Genomic DNA, 23,797 nt, shown 5'->3' on the forward strand with positions numbered 1-23,797 from the left:
TTCATCAACATATTTATAAGTGTGTACCGTATGTTATTATTTATTTTAAAGTCTTTAATCATAACTAAAAATATTAAAGGACCCAGTTTTTTGCCCTGAGGGACACCAGCATTAATGGTACATATGTACATGAATCAGACAGAACACCATGGTAACGAACACATTGCGTATACGACAGGAAAGGAAGTCGCATATCCAAGTTATTGCTGAGGATTGGACCCCTATTAGATGCAACTTGCTTATAGCGACAGTGTGGTCAATTCGATCAAAAGATTTCTTCAGTTAAAAGAATTGTTGACGATGTTTTAGGGATTTCGGCATTTAAATACAAATGATGAAGAATATTAATTTAACATTGAGATGTTGATAGGCATTTTCTATTTCCAAATTGAAACTGGTCAATGTGTTACATGTTGCCTTTTTGGGCACTTTAAAGGCTAAGTCCACTCCAAAAATACTTTACTTTTAATAGATGCAGAAAAACAAGAGAAACGGAGCAAAAAGAATTGAGTCAATTTGGATAACTAATAAGGAAGTTATGAATTTTTGAAAAAGTATGGAACAATCGAAATTACTACCGGTACACAAATTGCCAATTTGGTTTTCAGTTTGTGACGTCATTGCCTCACTATTTATCAATTGCTTTATGGACTTTAATCCCATTGATTTACCTTTTTATTCTCAAGAACTTGATTTCCCATGCCTTTGCCCTGGCTATATAAATTTGTATCATATTGCATGCATGACATTTCACACAATCATTTGTGAACTTTGAAGAATTTATACTTTTTTCTGAATTTTTCATGATTTAACTGAAAAAAATTACTCTATATTAGTGTATTCACACAAAAACATAACTATCAATATGGATGCTGGTGTGAGGAAATTAGATTTGTAGGGGGAAAACTAGAAATTTACATTGTCAATATAAAGAAAAAAATAAGTGGATAGTGAGGCAATAACGTCACAGACTCGTCAGTGAGTTGCCAATTTGTCTTGTGATTTTCAAAGTTTTTCATGTCAATAAAAATTCATAACTTTCTTGTAAGTTATCTGATTTTGCTCAATTTTTTTTTGATTAAGTAAGTTATTTTTGTAGTAGACCTGCCCTTTAAACGTATAGACCAGTTTGGGAAATGCCCCCCTCTCAAAAAATGAAATGAAAGCTCTTATTACTAATCATGTGAAAGAATATGTTTTGAATAATATTTGACAATACAAATTTTGCCGCGAAACCCTCTATACTAATTGATATATTTGGTAAATTATCATATCGATCCAGGCTGGATAGATATCGCAAATGCACTTCAACATATTGCACATTGGGCATATATTCCTGCTTTTTGTTGTTGAACATTTAGGTTGAACTATTGCCATCTAAACCTCTGAAGGCAATATTTAAACAATATTGAATGGATATTTTGCACCAAAAACCCTTGAACCGCAATTTTACCACTACCGGTCTATATCTTTAAGTGAGATGTAGCAGCCAAGTCATACAAGCCTCCGCACCGGTAATTGAATAGAGGAGAAAAGCCATGAACATTGCCATGAAATATATCGCACAGTATAAATTTCATGTTATTATTCTTGTCCCTTACAAAAGAAATATGGGAATTCCCCCACTCCATGTCTCCACCAGTATTACGCACCTTTCCCAATATGTAATCAATATAGTAGCACTACCAGTATTTAAAGATGGCAATTATTCAAATACCATTGAGATAGCATTTTATGGAATACTGAATCATCAGCATCCTGTTTAGATTTGTATTTCAAAGATCGCAATTCAAATACCGTTAAGATGACTCTTCAAATATTGCAAGGTATTTGTGGAAGTGGATTAGGGTCCTGCAGTGTCCTAGGCAGAGTGAATTCAAAGAAAGCTGTAATCCTGCGTGAATCTTCTTAGTATAAGTCTCACCTGTAAGAACAGCTTACACTGTCTCCTCTGTAAGAGAGGCGGATATGATGTACTTATGGAATAAACCTTTTGTTCAGCAAACAGTCAGTAGTAGTGGGCTTAGATTCTTGTTTTTTCTTTCCTCTCTCAAAAAAAATATGATCAGACACAATTTGGGGCAGACTCAGTTTATGTGTGGAAGTTTATAAAGGACAAGCAGTTAAATTCATTCAAGCCTTTATCCCACATTGGGACTATGGTTATATTAATTAAACACTAAATTAGACTTTTATTGCATACCTGGACCAAATAGACACACTTTCTATACCTACTTTGAAACTCAATTGCGACCCTAACCAAATTCTCTATCTTGGATGAAATAAAGGCTGGAGCATTCGTGGTAATAATATATTATTCATTTATTTCACGGTAGATCCAAATTGAATCACACTAGAACTACTCCCCAGTTTACGTCAGGAAAGTTTTGAGGTACAGAGTTTGAAGATATGAGCCAGGAGAGGAATATAATGCATATCTACTGATGTACACTGTATATCATATGATTTTGTGAATGTAATTGATTTACATTCTATAAATTACAAATAATGTGTATATCTAGTAAAAACATTTGATTTCATACAGTGCATGAAGAAAGGAAATGTTTTGAGTGTCGATAGCAAGTAATATTCAGTGCTCATGAGACTCAGTCTTCTAGCTAAGTACAATACCGAAGATTTATCTAAGAGCGATAAAACCATTTCATCTCGTCAAAAGCTTACCCCTATACCCTACCCACAAAAGAAGCTATTCTGAAAAGATGAGAAAGGTAAATGGTCATTTAAATCCTATCTTGTGCTTAAGCACAAATTATATTGTGTAATCTGGGAAAGTATAAGAAAAGGATCGGTAAACACTTATACAACCCAGTGCTCTATAACTTCCCCCATTGCTTTATATCCTGTAATACATAATGTGTCATTGAAATCTTAAGTAAATTTAGGGGATTGATATGTAATGAAGGTTAATACATGTACTGTTATAGTGCATATATTGGTAATAAAGGCATATGCCCTCTTTTTGTATTTCCATATGATTTAGGGGAAGGGGGGGGGGGGGGGGTAGGTGCACCTCTTTACAAAATGCATGGTCAATGAAACGTCTAACTGTTCCTAATCTTTAAAAAAGAAAAAAAAATCATTAAATCGGGGGATGAGTAATTATGGGGTTGATTCCGTTGTTCCCCCTTTTTATGTTTGTGAATTAAAGAGAGTGAATACAAGAGCAATTATGTTTAGGTCAGGAAAATCTGTGTCCCTTTTTATCCCTGTGAGAGTTTCTGTTTTGAGGGGAATTGGTCATTATGGGATTTTGAAAGATTTTTTTAGAGGATAGATCATTCAGAGGGTATCTCATTTAGATCCTGTATTTATGTAGATTATTGTTGAAATAGGGGTAATTCATACATTTGTCTAGTTCTAAGTACGTAATTCCAAAAAATGTATATAGTATTACCCTTGCCCATTTTCTCCAAAAAATACTTACAGAAAAAGGCCATGCCATCATATCAAGAATAATAATGCTATAAGAAAGACTAATGGAAAATACATGTTATCTCAATTTGACACACTAACCAAGGAATCTCCTTGCACTGACTAAGAATGTTGAATTTGTGGACAAGCGCCGTGAGCACCTGAGCAAAGGTGCATACCAGTGCTACAAAAGCTGTCATCTAGAACATGAGTTCTAGACATTTGCTTTGGTTGAACCCATAGTTTTGTCAAGCATTGCCAATACTTTGATGTAATGTCAAGCTTAGCTTAACAATGAGAAACAGTAGGATGTGTAACAAACTGTTTGTGATATATAATGCATTACTTTTGAGTTCAATAGCTGCGGATATATAAACTGCCCTGTATATACAAAGTGTAAAGAGAATTTTGTGGAGATGAACATTTAGATGTGAAGACTGAATGATAATGATAATATAATAGAAACTTTAATTTATGAAGATTAAAACAAAATGAAAACTTCTGTATTCATTTAGTGCATCTCTTTTTTTCATTTTTTGACCTGTGTTTATAACTAAACAGAAATCACTTCAAACTTAACCCCGCCCCCTTCTCTCTCTCTCTCTCTCTAGACTCTACTTGTCTACCAATCTATGTTTCTGGCTGTCTACCACTCTGTTCTTTTTCTCTATTACTACAGATTAGAAAAATCCTGAAATAGCACATTGGGAGCATTCTCTTTGAAAATCTATGTTTACAATTCATTGTGAAAGAAATTTTTATAGAGTAAAGCAATTTTCCAATAAAAAGTCTACCTAGATCTATTACAAAGTCATAACTTTTTGCTCTTTAAAAAAATATACATTCTACTTGCAGACGTTTTAAAATGTTGTGTAAAGAGGAAGAGAAAGAAGAAAGTTGTTTATATTATTATTTTAATACAACAGAAAAGCATAGAAAACAAAAAAAAAGAAACCATAACATAACGCTGTTAATTGTTTTAGTTATATTCTCTCAATACGATATGTGTGTACCTCCTCTCAAAGAATAAATTATTCCGTTGTGTTACTACTTTATCCAATCAAAAGACGTATTGCGTACCATATGACTCGCCGTTGGAACGCCTCCATTTACCAAATGGGGGTAATTTGGTATAGAGGGATCAAAGTCCGTGCATAATCGCATACACCTGTTAATCGCATACGAAGAATCAAAAGACAAGTGGTAGATAATTCGACTGCGTCGTGTTTCCAAGGAGAAGTCCGCTTTGGCTTCGGGAAGTCATCTAACATTGACAGCAGAGTGACATTTTATGCTCCATTTGAAGATTCTGTTGAGAAACTTTGAGGTTTTGTGATCATTTTGTGATAAATTGTGAAAAATTCTTACGACCGAGACCTAATTTGAATTGCAACCTGACACGGCCACGGGAGCGCTTCGGTTTCCTGAGCGGAACGGCACGGGAGGTTCATTCACCGGAGACATTACGGCCGATTGTGCACTGACGACGCCGTACAACACCTGCGTTGCTTACCGTTAACCGTCGGAACGCAGAAACAACTTGCTGTAAATCATGGATATTGAGGTTGAGCAGTGAGATATTTTATGTTTTCAACGACGGAAACTCGTTCATTTATAAGTGGAGCTCTATACTGTGTATATTTTTGACGATTCCAATGCTATGCTAGTGAGCTGAGCAGGTGATTTTCTACTGCTTCGGTCTTTTCGGCTCATGATCTATTTCCATTATCAGAAACTAGAAAGAAAGCAACGCAGTCTATTGAACAACGTGTATTGATTGGCAACCACGGACTATTCATTCATTGCACTTTCTGCTCGGACAAGAATTTGGAAGGAATAAGTTCTTTGACTCATGACAGGTGTCTTTATCATTCCTAACAGGAACAAACTTCTGTATTAAATTAATACCTTGAATTTATAAAGACAAGACATCTAACTGTAAATTAATAGGCAACTCTGACTCTAGTCTGATTAAAACATAAGTATAATTCTAAACAACTCCAAATATTTCATCAGGAATTAGTCATTCATCTTTCAACAGAATATTTGGATGATTGTGGATGTGATGGTTACAGATCATGCAGATGGAATATGTTCTCTGCTGTGAAAGACAAAAGGTGACAAATTAAACACTTTCATATGATGGTGTGACAAACAAATCTGCAAAAATGTATCCTGGCAGAAGAAAAGCAAAGCTGCCAAGGACAAGCGCAATGAACCTCAAAACAGTGGAAGTACCGAGAGGCCGAAACGGCTATGGCTTCACTGTATCGGGTCAGTCGCCTTGTGTATTGAGTTGCATCCTGCACGGAAGCCCTGCAGAAATTGCTGGGATAAAAACGGGTGATAGTGTCATAGCAGTGAACGGAGAGAATGTGACACGTCTCAGCCATGAACAAATTATCAAGTTGATAGGAGCAACTACCGGGGTGCTGCGTCTGACTGTCGCGGAGGTGGATTATTCAGAGTCTTCCGATGACGAGTATGTGTACATGCCCAGGACTCGATACCCGCACACTAAGAGATCGCAAAGTGCCACGCCTTTGTCGATGATTGGGAATAAACCACGCGCTGAAATGGTTGTGGAAGAGATGCAGCAGGGTGCTCTTCTTGATTCCTTCTCTATGCATGCAGACATGCCTCAAGCAATGCTTAGAGGAGCCGAGGTACAGCACATCCAGGCAGACGTCCAGATAAGCGCTTCCAAGTTTGCACCAGGTCATTTGAGTCCTCTCAATATGCCAGGAAATGGAGAGTTGCTTCTCAAAAGATCACCTAATTACGATTACTCCTATTGGAATGGAAAAGGTGTTGAAAAGATGAACATACCACCTAAGACCAGAAAACCCAGGAGGCAAAATGACCCAAGGAATCGTTTGTTTTCAACACCTACTCCAACTAGCTACTACATTCGAGAGAATCCTTATGATGATAATGACCCAGACATGCGGCCATTATCCCCAGTTGAACTGAGTCATTTGATGTATCCAGGAAATGTCACCAGTCATGATACCTCAAGGGGTATGCACAAGTCAACGTCGCTTCAAGGAAATGCCAGTCGAAATGTGTCTAGTGTGTCCCAGGGGCACAGCTTGGGTGCTTCTTTGATGGAGAACAATGAAAACTTTCACATGAGAGCCATGGTTGGGTATCTTGGATCCATTGATATTCCAGCTTCTGCAAATCTTCCAACTGCCAGTCTCCATGCGATTAGAGGATGTGTTCGAAGACTTCACAAAGAGCACAGGATACATTCCTTTATGATGATGGAGATTCGGACTGATGGTGTTCGTCTCGTGAACAGTAACCAGCGCATAGCTGTTGTGTACCCGAGAGAACGCCTTGCCTTTAGTGGTGTCTGTCCGGATGACAAGCGTTTCTTCGGCATCGTCACATCGCAGAACCCTGAGGAGATCCTAGATACCTTGGATAGTGATGACGAACCAATTGGAAGCTCTTGCCATGTTTTCATGGTGGATCCAGAGTTCAGAAGGCATGATGTTCATGCTCGGGTAATCTCGCAGTTTGGTGTCCCTTGCAACACGAACCCAGAAACAAACACCTGTGACATCTTCCCCTCGTCAGCCAAGCCCATCCTGCAGCACGTGTCCCAATTATACCGTGACCGGAGTGACTTGTCCTACTTTGGTGAACTCTATGGTCAGTCCACATTCGTCAGTGGTCCTCGTCGAAGTAACAGTACCAACAGCAGTAACAGTGATAGCGGATTTGGTAATGGAAATAGTACTAAAGACCAAAGTGATTTCAATGCTCATATGGATCAAAGTCACCACAACCCAATCCTTGATGTTGCATCTTTGATGCGTAACAAGCGAGGTGGTGGTGGTGGTAACAGGCATATTGTTCAAGCTGATGTCAATGCCTCCTTGTCGTCAGACGTGCCTTACTCTTTGTCTTCAACTTCACCTCAATCCATCGATACATCCCCACAGAACATGTACTTCAAAAACACCAAAGACATATCAGGCAGGCTCACTCCAAGAGCCCGCCCTGATCCTGTTGGCTTCCGTAGTCCTTCAGTAGTGCCAGTGCAACAAGAAAATGCCTTTCGCTATCAACAGCAGGCTGCAAGACCATCCAGCGTCCAAGTGCCTCTCCAGTCCCACATACAGCATTCTGCGCCTCCTGAGCTAAAGCAATTCAAACAACCAGGCATTGACTTCAATGCCCATAAACCAAATGCCGAAAGCTCCGGCTCCTCGACTCTGGAAGATAATTCCCAGAGAGGGAAGGAGTTGATGGGTCCACCAAAGAGCTTGCCTCCAACGGGACGTCACTTGATGTACAGCAAGCCCGCACAGGATTACCTTGATGGAGCCACTAATCAAGCTACAGCCAGGAAGGTCCAGCAGGAGATGGCAAGGAAACTATCGGATAACCAATCCTTTCATCAGAAACAACAGGTATGTCACATTCACTTTTATGTATTATTCTACATTAGTTGTAGAATGACATTTGTTTGTTTGTTTGTTATGATAAATTTCTTAATATTCTGTTTTCCAGGTCTACACCACATTTAGTTGAATTTTGTTCTTGTTAATTTGGCAGATTTGGGGTTGTATTCTTATAATTTTATTTCAAATTTGTTGATGGATGTTTGCTTTTTAAAATTGTTCTGACAGAATGATTTCACTGAACTATGAATTAAATTACTTTCAGAAGACTAACCCCCCCCCCCTTTTAAATATAAATTTGTGCCTTTTTTTTAATAGTTCAACTTGCATTCATAGTAGACCAAACTTTATTTTCCTACAAACATCTATGAACTATTAAATTAAATACATGTATAGGAAGAATACATGTGGGTAGTCATAATGTAAATAACAATGGTACTGTACATTACAATTTTAATAAAACAAACATTGATTTAACCCTTGATCCACTGCAGCTATACAATGTATCTGTATACATATTTATTTTTTAATGTACATTTACAGTATGTACATTTGTAGCTCCTTAAAAATGGATGCCTACAATATCTTCTTCATGGATTAGGCAGTATGGATGTTCTCTTAATTGTGCATTGTGAAAAGTGAATAACAAACTTTAATCAAGATGCCGTCAGGGGCAGCTATTAATTGCAGCACTTATGTTACTTTCCCAGACCTTTGAATAGCAATTGAAGCCTATAATTATGAGGTGAAGTGTCCACTTTAATGCAATTTCTATGTATTTCTATGTGCAGAATTGATTACTTAGAGTTAAGATTGATTAAAGTGCTTTGAAATTTAGAAGTTTTCTTTGAAAGTATATTTACAATGCACATTATACTACAGGGTGACAGGGTCATTAAGGTAGTCTTCAATTCAAAGTAGGCAATAAAAGGTGATGTAAAAAGCCCTATTAATGATCGGGAGGGGGTTCCAAGGCCGGCAACGCAGGGGGAAGGGGTGGCCATCTTGAGGAATGCTAAAGCATATTGATCGTTCACAGTTGGTCAGGGTAATCCACATGGCGTTATTTGAAAAGGATGACAATGGGATTGTTTCATGGTGACTTGGTTAAGAGTTAATCCCCCATCTGTCCCAGGTATTCATTAGTGGTAAAATGAAGGCAATGATCACTAGTATAGATATAATAAGGAGAAATGATCTATTGACTTTTGTTCTGCACTGTGAATTAACAAACCCAAACATAAGGGCCCATATTACATGTACGTACAATGGTATCTTAACTACAATGTACACTACCGACTAGGCTACCTTGTTAAATGAGTATGGATACAGAAAAAAATAAAAAGATGTAGTAATGAAGGCCTTGTACTTTACACTTCTGCTAATGTCAGTTGTCACTACTCACTAGTCTTTTTCAGTTGTTTGAGAAGTAATAGAAATAAACTCATCAGACTTTAGTTCCAAATTGTGCTCATTCAGTAGCATACTTTGAAAAATACTTTGAATGAAAAATATTTTCAACTTACTGAAGGGAATGTTTATTAAACTAGGCAGCAGGGTGAAACGTGTTTATAAATTATAGAAAGAAATATCAACAGATCTTCACAATACATGTCTCCCAACCCCCCCCCCCCCCCAAAAAAAGAGAAGTTTACAAATTCCAGAGAGTTGTATCAACATTCTGTGTATTAGCTTACCACTAGACCAAAGTAGACATATTGTGTCTTCATTCTTATTACTGTTCTAGCACTGTATTGGCCCCCATGTACAATGTTATTCACTGAACTCTTTAAAAATTCAGATTAAATTTTGGAATCATAAACTTTTCAGCATTGCTTCATAAAAATGAAAGGATTACTAAGGTTCCTGCGTTACAATGCTTGACAGCAATGGGGCTCAACGGAGGATTAATTTTATGTTATGTTTACGAGCTTCAGAATTACAGAATATTTATTTAATACCAAAACTTGTTTTATTTGTTCTGGGTAGCCTCCGCACCACAGTAGAGTGCGTGTACAGTTCAAAGAAGAAGAAGACGGCTTGTCATGATTTATCTTTCTGTGTTATTGTGCTTTGGAATGTGAAATTGTGAATGTACTTTTTGGAAGTGACAAAACTATGGAGCTGGCAAACAGAGTGGGTAGGTGGATGCACAGTTCGCTATTGTGTAGGTCACACCGAGAGTAAAATGGAATGTGTATTTGGGAGCAACTTGGTTACTACACGTAGTTCAATTATTATAGCATGTATTTGGGAATGATTTGTATTCTTTTTAGTGTACGATTGTAAAATGACCTTCATATTTTCATTTCGTTAAAAAAAAACACATGCAGGAAAAATAGAAACATGTACTGCTTATTTTACTGCATGGTGATCAATAGAATCACATTTTCCAAATTGGATATTCAAGCAAAAAACAAGCAAACAAACCAAGGAAAAAGAAGAGAGAAAAAATAAGAATGGACAGGAGAAAAGATAAAGTCATGTAATGGAATTAAGATAAAATTAAGGATAACATGTTTCATGAAATTAAATTCTATTCCTCTCTCTTTTTTTTGGGGGGGGGGGGGTTATGAATTTGACATTTTACTACCTCGATTCTCTCACTCTGTAAAAGAATGTCTGTCAAGTCAAAAAGCCTCAGTCAATAAAAAAATGGTTGAGAGAACTTTTTTTTTACCATGCATGGTTTCAAGTACATTTAAGGCTGTGCAGGGTAGTCGAATGCTCGAGTACCCGCACGGTTGACAACTACTCGGGTACGATTTCTCGTACCCGAATATTCGGCCGCAAAAAAAAAAAAAAAAAAAAAAAAAAGATTTTTTTTTTTTTTTTTTTTTTTAAATGTCCAGGCCGACGCTTACCCGTGCCTGGGTGAGCGGCGGCCGCTGGCATGGTGCCGTCGGTAAAAATGTTTCCCAACTCTTGAGCACTGTCAAACTCACCACTCAGAAACTGGGACCAAATGTCTGGATTTCTGCTTGGACTTGGAGGAAAATGGATTATTCTGCCATCTTTGGTTTTTAAAACAGCATTGTTCACTGTTATTATTATTATTAAATCGGCGCCTTCAACTGCAACTCAAAGTAAAATTGCATGCGTTTTCGGCGACAGAACTGGGATACTGCTCCAGTTGTTGTTGTTGTTCGTTTGGTATTATAATGGCTATTAGTCAAATTTGACTATTGTTGCCAATTTCATCGCAATTTCATCGCAATTTCATCGCATACCAGTGGTATGTATGGTGGTGGCAAAAAAAAAAAAAAAAAAAAAAAAAAAAAAAATCAAAAAAAAAAAAAAATCAAAAAAAAAAAAAATCAAAAAAAATCAAAAAAAAAAAAAAAAAAAAAAATTCAAAAAAAAACATGGCGTCCGAATACTCGAGTATTCGCTTGTAAGCATGGGAGTGTACTCGGGTACCTCATTACACTGTTGTGCACAGCCTTAGTACATATTCATGTTCATTGTATGTACATGAAGGGCTACAGGTGTATGTTAAATCACAGAATATAATACTACCATATAGAAATGGAATTGTGTTTTCTCTGGGTAATGCCTTTAGCTTTATTTAGTCTAGGTTTGGTTTGATTTGCAGTGAAATACTAATTAAATTCTCTTTTAAATTAACACGTACTATTGTACTTAGTATGTACATGTGATGTTTACATTGACTCTTTAAAAAAACACTGTTAATGACCCTAAAGTGCATTCCTTTCAGGCAGTCTAGATGGACTTAATTGTCACTTAAAGTCCTTTTAAATTTGCTCAATCTACAAATATAGTCAGATGGAAGATCACTTAGTCAATTAAGATTCTTAATTGTATTTTAATCACCTGTGATTTATCGAGGGCACCAAAATTACATTACATCAGTACATTTGTACATGTACATGTACATGTACATCTGGTGTGTGATATTTTGAATGCAAATTAATGTTTCCTTTGTGCTTGTCCAACTGTACTGTATAAATATCTATATTTGATTTTGTGTTACTATATTACTTTTTATGATACATGTACCTGGCAATATTAAAGTACAAATCATACTTTTCAAATCATTCAAAAGATCTACTTATGAAGCAAAAGAAGAGTGCCTTCGTGAGGTGCTACAATGATAATGAAATTATTTGTCAAAAGGGTCCATTTGCCAAATATATGTAGCCTCTTTATTTGTAAATGATTAACACTTTGGGAGCATAGTGTTGGATAATATATGTGCATGCTGTAGGTCTCATGCATCTCATTCAGCCATGCAAAATAAAAACAGTCTTTTGAAAGAAAAACCATCCATCCCTTTGTTTTTTAAATTCAATTACACAAAGAAAACCACACTCTTGTTCCTGAGAGTAGAAAGCAAGGTTTATCGATCATCCTTTGTAAATGAATATCCCTTGAAGGGCACATTTAAATGCTTGTCCGTTGAATGTCAATAAAAGATAAAGCAAGTATTCATGCGTTCCCTCATTAATCCATTATTAATGAAGGCACCATACTTTTTGTGCATCCATGCGTGGAGGTAAACAAACACTTGTAAAGGCTGTACTTGGAAAACCTTGTGCGGACCAATATGTTTTATGGACTTGTAAAAGATGTTTGATTGACACTGTGGCTCAACAGTGTGTCGTTGATTGCTTGTAATTCACCCAAGAACAAAAAGAGGAAGCCTGATTTTGATAGTACAGGTAGTATAATAGTCCTATGGCCACTTTTAATTCCTATCAAAGGGATACTGCCAGTAAGATAATAATACTAATCCGTTCTTAGTATAGTGCGTGCTTATCAAATAGTGATATATAGGGGTACATCTTTCAAAGGACTTTGGTGGATAGCTTTACACCCAGGGAAAGAAATATTTTTAAAATATTGGGGGCTACTTTTCAAGCTTATTTGCATGAAAATAACACTCTTTAATTTGTTTTGCATTGAACTCTATGCAAATTTTTGTTTGCTCTTTTATGACTTTCGGGCTCTTTTTGGCATTTCGGGGGGGGGGGGGGGGGGGGGTGCTAAGTAGCCCTGAGCTAAATTTTTCCCCATCTCATCTCGGCCAGCCGTAGAGCTGAATTCATTCAATGAATGAATCCTACCAGGTTATCCACTTCACCTGGGTTGAGTGTGGCAAATGAAGATACAGGTACAAACCCTGTTAAAGGGCATTAGTGCCCTTTCCTAGGACTCGGAGTACTTGTGCAATTTCGTACTGTAGTGCACTACATACCGTACATACATCGCTGATGTACATGAAAGATGTTTCCAAAATCTCTGAAAGATTGAAAACTGCATGCCTCAAGTCAAAGAACCACCTGTAAGGTGCTCAGAATTTGCACTTGTCATTAACAACAAGAATACATGATGTTTGTCCGATCTGAGTCATCATACAAACAACTCTCGCGCACTCTCTCTCTCTCCATTTGAAACTCGACTTTGATCACTTTCATTTTTTTCTTGCTTTGCAATCGTGTGACCAGAACTCAACTTTATCCTTAAAGCAATCCTCCTTTGATTTATCTAATCCTTGTGGAAAATACCAGGATGCCAATTATTTAACCAGAAAATTGTATATTTACCCTACTTCTTTAGATGTACATCTAATTATACCTCAGAGAAAAACTTCCTGAGAGAAAGGGCCTTTTCTGAAAATGTGTTTAATAAGTAAAAACATAGGTTCCCCTAAGCAAACACTCAGCCCCTTCACAAAGTGCTTTAACAAGTTGTGGCATTTGAATATAAATTCATTGTTTGCTTTTGTGAAGCCTTCCAATTCTACTCTATTACTCTTTTCACACTTGTTTTGATTAGCCCTGTACTCCTGTACTATCCTTAGCCCTGGACTGATATAATAAATACAGTATGAAATACAGAAAGGACCAAAAGAAAAGCAAATGCATGTGAGGAAAGTTCCTGAAAGAGAGAGAAAATGATAATCTCCAATTCTACATCATCATCTACATGTACATGTATATTATCATCAGCATCATTATCAACATCTTCAGTACCATCAACACAAACATCATCTTCATTGTCCCACCGTAATCAAAACTAAATGACCGGTCCAAGTTGATATCACAGACTCCCGATGATTGTTTTCAGTTCCCGCTCACCTACCGATGGGATGCATGACTGCCAGAGTGTTCATAAGACAAGCCCAATTAGGCTGGAAATGAAATGTGAGGTTTTTGTAAATCACTGCTCATTCCGTTCTATAGACTGTGTACAATGGCGGCACACCTGTTTTAGTTCTTATTTGTGTGTGACCTGCATGAATCTGAACTTACAAATCCATCCATTTCATATTGTTCTGTTCATGTGTCCAAATATATATGCTGTCCATTTGTATACTTGTAGTTCTGTAGAAAGTAGCAAGAAAACTATTTGTAAGAACCTCTTAATTTCAGATTTTGTATTGCAATTTGAAATTATGCCATATTTCTAGGTTTTGAGGTTTAAAAAGAAAAGCAATATGAAGATAGAAAGTACATGTAATTCATGGTTTTAACATACATGTATGAGATGTACAGTCATTCATGCATGCTCTCCTGGTTCAACAAACAATTTGCAAGAAATTCCTCTTGATTACCTGTGATACTCCACAGTCCACATTTTAAAGAAAAATGTAATATCGAGATAAATAGTTGAAATTCAATTAGGTGTTTTTTTCTGTTCATTTTATTTCAAGGCCTGTCCAATTTCTTTTTAACTTTCTTATCTTCTTAACAAGTTGAAGCAAGGCCAATAATGCAACAGAAGGGGTCTTGACCAAATCATATTATGAATGGAATGTAAATTTGTCCAAAATAAAGTATGTTCAAATATTAAGAGGGCTCTCCAAGGAGCACTCGTACTTGTTTAAAGTCAGTTTTGGAAGACACACCCTTAATTCAATCCCCTTTTACATCTTAGGCATACCTGTATGGTCAGGTAGTAGGCCTCTTCAATTGTCATTGACCCATAGGCAAATAGTTTTCAGAACCCGCAGAAAATGAAGTGTTTACTTATTGACAATAACCATGAATGGGATCTTTCCTCTCACCTGTACTGCTTCTTGTATTGTAATGCAATGGGATTGCTTCCCTGAAACCCTCCCCCACTTTGGTAAAATATCAGTAGTCTTCAACCACAGACAGGCTACAGTAATGAAGTTTGCGAAAGATGCGAACTTTGGTGATTTTTTTAATGGATTCATCTGTTTTAGATTATATAGACTAGAAAATGAATAAATTCAAAGGAGGCTCGGGCTTTCCTCTCACCTGAACTGCTTCTTGTAATATAATGCAATGCGATTACTCCCCCCCCCCCCCCCCCCCCCCTTTTCCCACTTGGGTAAAGTTTTGGTAGTCTTCGATCACAGACATTTTTTTCTCCTGATAGCTAGAAGGGCATTACGTTTTACAACAGAGGTCATGTCCTTCATGCTCTCAATGGACAATCTGACATTTTGAATGATGCAAAATCCTTGATAATTTATGTGCACCATTACCTTGTTTTGATTTGATGGAAAGGATTTTTCTTTAGGGGGGGGGGAGGGGGGAGCAACATAGCCTTTAAATATGGAGTATGGTACTAGAGATCATGTCTTATTTTGTTTTTCCAGTTTTATCCCAATTTTATATTTCATATATCGAACACCCTTAGTTTATTAATCAACCTAAAGTTTATAATGGTTATAGATTCTTACTCAATATATAAACATGTACAAGTAGAATACAGCCTCCATTTTCCATATAAACATGTACAAAGAAAATACAGCCTCCATTTTCCATGACTTGACGTCGTACATGTACACATGTAGTGTTCCTACAAAGTTTAACATACCGTACTATATTTCTAGCTTGTATGGCCCTCATCAAACATGAGTAAATATTACCATTTACATGTAGGTTCATGTACAAACATGTATTGTAGTAATGTTTATTTTTTACCTCACATCATACTCTAATTCAGACACCTGTAGTTGAGCCTTTGTACGATGTGTCGAAATGAACAATAGACAGTACTTCAATTATCTTGAGTACCAGTACACTCTGTGGACATTGAATGTCTGTACAAACTACAAAGTATAAGGCCCTTCATACCTGTATGTGCCTGCCTCCATAATTTTGTCATGTAAATCACACTCTAAATAGTGTGCGGATGCCATAAAGCATTGATTGTTCATTATTAACAAACTATCCAATCGCCCTATCATACACCCTCTACCCATCGTCAACGGCTGGTAGCCGGCGTTGTGTATTATACCATGCTCTGATATATTGTTCCCTTTTCTGTCGGCCCATGAATGGTGCACTCTGCCGAGTGGTGTAAATTTGATTGTAAAACCCATACAATGCTTTCATTTATACATGTAGAGGCTTCTTTGAAGTACACACCTAACAAATAATACACCGACCCCATAGGAAGTTTGTTCTGCATAGTTTACATGCATTGCTACAAAGATGGCTTTCAAATTTGTTGGAGGGGGGGGGGGGGTTGTTATACATGTAAATGACATGTGTAATAGTAATGTGGTTTTAATCCTCTCAATCTGTAGGTGGATTTGAATGGCGCCAGGTTAAATTCTTTTCTTTTTCTATAATTGCATTATCATTTGTTGCTCATTTTTTGAGTAATCAATACGAGATACATGTACATGTAAGAATACAGATATTTCATTCCCTAAGTGTAATTTTTTAGGAGGATGATACAAATTTAATCTTTTAAAATTATTACAATTGTAGTCTATACAAGTACATGTACATGTACCTGTACCTGTACTTCATGGGCTTGTTTCTTCAATAGCAAAATAACTGAAAATCATCCTTTTCTCAAACTGTTAATTCAGTTATTATCCACAGTATTGTAAAGCTGTTCATACAAATTAATACATTTAATTGCTCATACATGTACAGTACATGATGATGGTATGACAGCTCTTATTTATGTATACATGTACATTGTAGATGTACACCTGTATATTACAAGCAGAACACATAAATGAATAGTATTTTTTTTTAGTTTAACATTTGGTTTGTACTTCCTAAGTTTCTATGGCAATAAGAAGTTCAGACTGCAGGCATGGGGGTTCGGATTGGAATTTGTAGGGTCCGAATGTATGGGCCACCTGCTAAAATGATGAAATTTTGGGTCCCAGAGACAAAATTTAGGGACCAATGTGTCCCACCCTCCTGTATGTGTTAAACCTTGGAATGGGTTTCATGTTTCATTGTATTAATTTGTGTTCAGTAGGTCTGTAATGATTTGGACACTCATGTAATGTTACAAAACCTAGGTTTTTCTCTTGTAATGTAATGTAATCTTTTTTTCTTCTTGCAGCTGTTACGTCATAACAGTGACTGTTCTGAGTACAGCAGCTCTACACGGTTGTCCAAGCAGGCTATAGAGAGACTACAGAAGGTTCGTCATGACCCTCGTCATCTTACGCCTTCGAATCAGGTACAGAACTGTCTTATTTCATTAATTAGAAAATGAAAAATAATGTTAAAGATAATAGAAATTATATTCCACATACAAAGAATCTTACGCTACGATTGGTCAAAAGTAAATCATGTGATGAAAGATGGTTAGCCCATCATTGGTAGGAGAAAAAAAGTTTGTTGCACTGTGTAAATAGTAGTACTATCTGTAAAGATAGCTCTCCATGGATAGAATCCTCCTTGTATCCTTTGGTTGTTGCCATGTTAGGCAAGCCTCATACAAAATGTTTCAGAATGCATAGTTTGATTTTGTTTAGTAAACTGATCCCATCAAATAATACGCCACGATGTAAGTCAAATTTTCCCAACAACATTTTCCATGAAGCTGGGAGTCTTGTTAAGGCTCCATATATTATGAGCTTCATGTGCATCGCGGTGTCTGAATACAATGCACAGCGTTCATCACCTTTTGAGAATGGGTACAAGGCGTACGTGTCTGGTACCCCTCTTGACACCGTACCCCAAATTCCATCCCCCGTCACGGAACCCAAACGGTATGTTTTGATGCTCCTGGCGTCATTCCCCAACCGAGGATTTCCACGGAAGAAATTTGTCCAACAGAATGGCTAACCCCTTGAACTGGGTCGACCCCTTGCCACTGTGAGTCTGCCTGACATGGAGAATGGCTGTTGCCTTGGGGATGATTGTTGTAGGGGGCGGGGCTAAGGGATCCCCTCTGGTTGATACCTTGGGTTAGATTGGAGGATGCTTGAAGGTGATGTTGATTGAATGATCTGTGGTGTGAATTGAAAGGTGGGTCTATTGGGGGTCTTGCAATGACAGCTAAAACATGGTAAAATGTTAGCCGTCCCCATGAGTATTGGTTTCTTGATACATGCTCGCAGGTGCTTGGTTTCTCGTATTGTTAGTGGATGATTATGTTAACATGAAAAATGATAAACAAGTTTCAACAAAAATAAATTTATAAAGTCTCTTCTTAGTGCTTTTAGGCGAAAACAAGGGAAATTATTTCTTCTTGTGATGAAGCAATATCGATTCCAACCAAAGACTAGAAATTTGATATTTTCCTGGTTTCCAAGAACATCTGGAGATGTTAAAGCAGTAATCGATAGGAAAGATGTTGGCATATATTATGCAGACAGCATAATCTTAGGCTCTATTGAGCCTTCAACTTCACCCCTCGTCTTCAAGTCAATTGGCTTCTGATGAGAAAACCAGGCAGGATTAAACAAGCACTCTGAAAAAAGTGAAAGGAGAAACTTACTTGTAGTTGCTGAGCTGTGGATAAAACCATCATGTTCTGTACATGTACTGTAAGTGTATGAAACAATACATTTTCTGCAAGTGTTTTTAGAAAAGAGCATGCATGGAGCAATAATCTGACAGGATTGTACTGATTTTTAATTCTTTTTGTTCTTTCGTTAATTGTTAACATACAGGATGCCTGATATTGTTTTTGGAGTTGATGTTATATACATGTACCAGCTGTACACAAAATATCTTCCTAAATGATTGGATCCTTTAAAGGCCCACTGCACTACTTGTAGCTACTTGCGCCCTCTATATAACAAACAATGCTTAATCGGTGACCATGGGTCCCCCATGATCCTCTTTTTCTTATGTTAACTGAGAGCTGAGTTGATGAGATAACCACCTGTCCAGTGACCTTGCAGGACAGTCTAATCCCTCCTGTAAACTACATGTACGGCAGATAAGCTTTAAATACTGTAATGTGACTTGTTCTTTATACCTTTAAGCAAAGAGAAGTTAGCTTTACTTTTCATATATAACCTTGATAATTTAGATGGTGGTATCCTATTCTCACAAGACTGCATTTTTATAGAATATCTGATTACCGGTAGTCATCATTTTCATATTGCATTGCAATCTGTAGGGAAAATCTCAAGATATAAATTAAATGTCAGCATCTTGTAATAGCTTTTCTTGTTTTCTCTGTGTTTTCAAGCTAAGTTATTTCATTTCATTTGCATCCATTATAATCATTTTTAGGCTGAATACATTACTGAAAAAGTACTGTTTAGTTTTTAATAACTTGTGCTTATTTCGTCTCTATTTTCACGAAGAGACGGTAGTGAGGAAAATCGTAACGCAAATTGAATGCAATTTTTTTTCACTACCATCACTTCGTGAAAACAGCGACGATTTGTTGCACAACGGTTCTTTCTGATTATACAATGATCTCAACTTAAAGGCATTCATGCAGGGGCCACAGTTTCCATGTATACATGACAGACGATTTGTCCACTCCACTTCATTCATTCAAAAAGTGGTCACAGTTTTATACACATACATCACAGTGACAATTCTTAATGGCTTTTAGCGCCACTATGCCATGTCACCCAAATACTATTGTGGGCTGCTACTAGCTGCTACACTACACATATAAGATGAAAATAATATCGTTTCCATACAAGGTAGGCTCGATGCTAATGCAATACACTATTTCTATTGTGAATGTTATGCACCGCTGACTAAATTTTTATCCTGCTAAAATCGCTATAGAATCTCCCCCCCCCCCCTGTTTACACACAATAGGTACTCTACGATAGATACAGAGGAATGTGTACTGTACACATACTTGTACTTCTCGTCTCAAAATGTTTGTTGATCAAACATTTTTCATGGAATGTTTACTTTGATATTTATAATGATATGATTTGTAACCATAGTTTTATTGATCATAGAGGCCAACAGTGTACAAAGGTAAATGAACCCAGGTGGGTATGTGAAAAGGGAAAAATAGATTGGAGTTTGAAACATAATTTTATTTTCAATTTTGCTCACATGATGGTTGACTTAAATCTGTAGATTGTATGAGAGTCCGAGATTCAAATGAAAATGCACAACTGACACTATCCACTTATAGCCAAATATGTAAATATTATCCACTTTCATTTCAGTCTTTTAGAAATTCCTCGGCACACCTTTCGATCATTCGTCACAAAACAGAAGAGTAGTGTCTCGCCAGTAATCTTTGATAGTTCACTATCTATCTAGAAAAAAAGAAAGAAAAACTTTTGAAAGTAACTTTCTCATGCACTTGTAGAAATCCCAAACCAGTTCAAGCTTGCAAGCTGAATCTATACGAACTGTGTCTCTTTACATTGTCATTGCCTGATTGGTGTAAGAAAGGTCATTATTAGCCTTCCAGCTGAGCGCAGCATGCTGGGAAGGAATTCGGAGCCCAGGAGAGGGCCCGAGCACCATACTGGGATGTTATAGTACAAGCTTAGTCCTCTGTGAAATGAAATTAATTGCACGGTTTAAGAGATTAGAATAGTTATCGTCAACAACTGGCCTGTTTTCACAGCAAATTTGTATGGCGATATTAACAGCATTGAGGGTTGTTTTTGTTGAGGAGTTCACCACTGTTTTGTTGTAGTGTTGAAAAGGGGATGTAAACTTTGAAGGCTTGTTTTCACGTCTAAGCATAGTACAGTGTTCGCTGTGGCAATGGCCACTTCATCAGAACGTCATCCAAAGACAATTTATGTCATCAGATCATCGACACAAGGCAATTTACAGTGACCACAATGTTGGGGGTGCTCTCTTTTGTGCGGGCCAGAACCAATTCAAATTCCTTGTCAGATTAAAGGAGAAATAACCCTTTATTCTTGAAAACCACTCCAATCAATATGTCCCCTTTTGAGCAGAGAGTATGGGACAATAGCCCATCAAGGGGGCCATCAGTAGCGCCCATTGCCTGCGCCAAATCATCCAGAGGTACCCGCCATGCATAGCTAGCCATCCACCATGCATATCCTGGCCCTGCCTGCAAGGGGGGCTACGTCCGTGCAACGCCTTGGGAACGCTCCCTCCCGCAGCAAAAAACTTTCAAGCGTGTGTATTGATCTCAAGTGGGGGGGTATTCACTAAACAACCTTTGTTCACTTCACAATGGGCTAAAATAGCACAGGCTACAACTGATGCGGGATGATTGGTCAAAGTTTTCATAGGGTGGTGATCACAATATTGTGGGACCACCATTGTTAGGGAGATTATAACTCACTGATTGTTCATGTATAAACCCTCTAGCATTCATTAATTGTATCCTCATGTTTCTGGTGTATAAAGTATTTAAAATGTGAGGTGCATAGTTAGATTCACTAATTCATACGATTCACAATACATGCATGTATATTATCCATATAATATCCATTTTTATAGAAAGTAGCTCACTTGCTGAAGGTCCTAGTTTATACCTTCACCTATCAATAAAATATACACTTGTTCAATATCACATTTTTCTGCAACCTTTAGGTATAAGCATTAACAGAACAAATTTAATGTCCCAATCTTAACTTGTTCATTGAATATATCCTTGTTTTCAAAGCTTTAGGATCCAAAAAAATGTTGTTATGAGAAAGAAATCATGACATTTAATCTTGAACTTTCAGTGTTGAGGGTATCAGTTTGTGGGTAGCTGATTTCAATAACTTTTACTCAGTCACCAAATTTGTCATTGTGCTTCTGATATCTGTGAAGCTGTGAATGATATTTTGAAGCTTTAGGATATGAAGAAGAAGACAAATTTCCAACTGAAATGTCTCAATTAGGATTTGTTTATTTATTAATTTCTCCTATTCTCTAATCTCTATATTAGTTTCCACAAAGAATCTTGAAGCTGGACTTTAGTAATTCATTTTTTTTGTATTAAAATGTTTGATTTTTTTTAATGGAAACTTGCTTGACAGTGATGCACACAGGACGAAGAAATGCTTATTTTTTAGCCATTTCTAAGTATAAGAACAAAGGTACACAATGTGAGTGACAGTTTGATGTACTCTAAAAGATGAAAATATTTAGCTTTCAATCAAAATTCTTCACGCATAGCCTATAACCACCAAGGGTATACTATGGGGGCAGTTGTACGCCTCCCAGTTAGAAGGAGTTACACAAAAAATCAATATGGATTGTAAACCGGGATTTGATTCTGGTTGAATACGATCCGCGTGGCGTGGTCCTGGCAGTTGACACCAGCCTCCAGAGAGACTGTACGCTCTCGAAGCGTTGCCCGAATGAAAGCAACCGTACATCTCGGCCGGGCCAGGTGCAAGTCCCCGAGATGGAGCCAGGGGAAGATTTACCCCCCAAAAATATGTCTCTTGGGAAATCCACTTCCTCTCTGCTATGTAGATATCAATTGAATTGAAAAGAATTTGAATGACTGGTGTTTATGAAGTTTATGAAGTCAGAAAATCTTTAGTCAGTAAAGGATTTGACAGTGTCTATCAATATTTTGACTTGTTTTTATTTAAGATGAAACAAGACTAGAAGCTAAAAGGAACAATTTGAACGTAAACACGTGCATGTTGACAGGGAAATAGATTAAAACAGAACTCAGGCTTTTGTGGCTTTCAAACTTGTAATCTTATGTTTCCTTTTTGTCTAACGTGTGTTGTGAATATTGTTATCTTTTCAAAAGAATGATTGAAATAACTGAAAAGACGGAGAATTATAACTGAGAGAAAGGATGGAGCACTTTTTAGTTGGAAAATACATGGTTTACCGGTACCAATTACTGTATATGGATGAGATTGAAACATAATAGAGAAAATAACATAGTATTTTTGTTTGTCAATTTCTTGCACCTGAGCATCATTTCAGTTTTTTTTTAGCTTGCAAAAGCATATCAAACATACTTCAGAATTTCAGAGGCAAATTGTTTTTACAAAATTAAAAATTGTGATATAGAACCAGAAGCATTCACCATGTATTTTATGATTTTATGATTTTTCAATTTTTTAATGGAGGTCAGGGGGGGGGGGTAATAACACATTACATCTATATATCCTAAACAGCAGAGACAGGTAATATATGCAGTTGATGATTTTGCCCTTTTGGAAAGATCTGGGAGAAAAACCCTCTTGAGAGACAAAGCTGTGAAAATATATGGAATGACATTTACAGCTGTAGAAAGGGTGATGTCAGTAGTATATATTTTGTTGACAATTTACAACTGCTTTGGATAAATAGTGTTTCAGATGGAGCTTACCTTCTATATTATATGTTTGTAATATATTTTCAACAACTAAAAATGAAAATGGTTGGTACTTGGTAGATCCTTTATTTTATTGTAAGTAAACAATTAAGATAAATGATATTAGATGCTTGGCTTTTTCTCTGTCTGTCATAAAAGTGTGAACATTTCATTGGCATTATTTGTATTGATCTGCAATGGGTAGAGCATTACCTCAACCTAACATATGCTGGCATAATAAAAGCTTCGCACTTTGATACCCATAAATTACATATAAGTGAATAATCGTCCATTTGGATAATTATTCCCTTATCTGATGGACTCCACATTAATTTTGAAAGACTTTGTTAGAGTGACATGATTTTTTTTCTCTTCACTACTTCCTCTCCCAAAACCCCATGAATGTTTACATCCATCCCATAATTTTGTCACCTTGTCTTTATGTGATTATATTCCTTCTTTTTTTCCCTTGCATTATTCCATTGTTAGGCATAACAAAACATTATTTTCATCTGAAA

The 23,797-nt window shown here is 36.9% G+C and overlaps 1 protein-coding gene across 4 annotated transcripts in view; it reads left to right on the forward strand.

Moving 5' to 3' along the window:
* The first annotated feature begins 4,608 nt into the window (after positions 1-4,608).
* The window catches only part of LOC115917989 (regulator of G-protein signaling 12-like), a 61,268-nt gene continuing 42,079 nt past the window's right edge, over positions 4,609-23,797 (forward strand). For 3 of the 4 annotated variants that reach the window (XM_030985365.1, XM_030985367.1, XM_030985366.1), the window contains exons 1-2: positions 4,610-7,856; positions 17,157-17,276. In XM_030985365.1, the coding sequence (XP_030841225.1) occupies positions 5,601-7,856; positions 17,157-17,276 (2,376 nt within the window). In that variant the 5' untranslated portion in view covers positions 4,610-5,600. Of the gene's footprint in view, positions 7,857-17,156; positions 17,277-23,797 lie in introns of all 4 variants that reach the window. The other variant, XM_030985368.1, reaches the window with a different exon arrangement.

This window comes from Strongylocentrotus purpuratus, unplaced genomic scaffold, assembly GCF_000002235.5.
Source record: "Strongylocentrotus purpuratus isolate Spur 01 unplaced genomic scaffold, Spur_5.0 spur5_scaffold_15, whole genome shotgun sequence".
Classification (NCBI taxonomy): domain Eukaryota; kingdom Metazoa; phylum Echinodermata; class Echinoidea; order Camarodonta; family Strongylocentrotidae; genus Strongylocentrotus; species Strongylocentrotus purpuratus.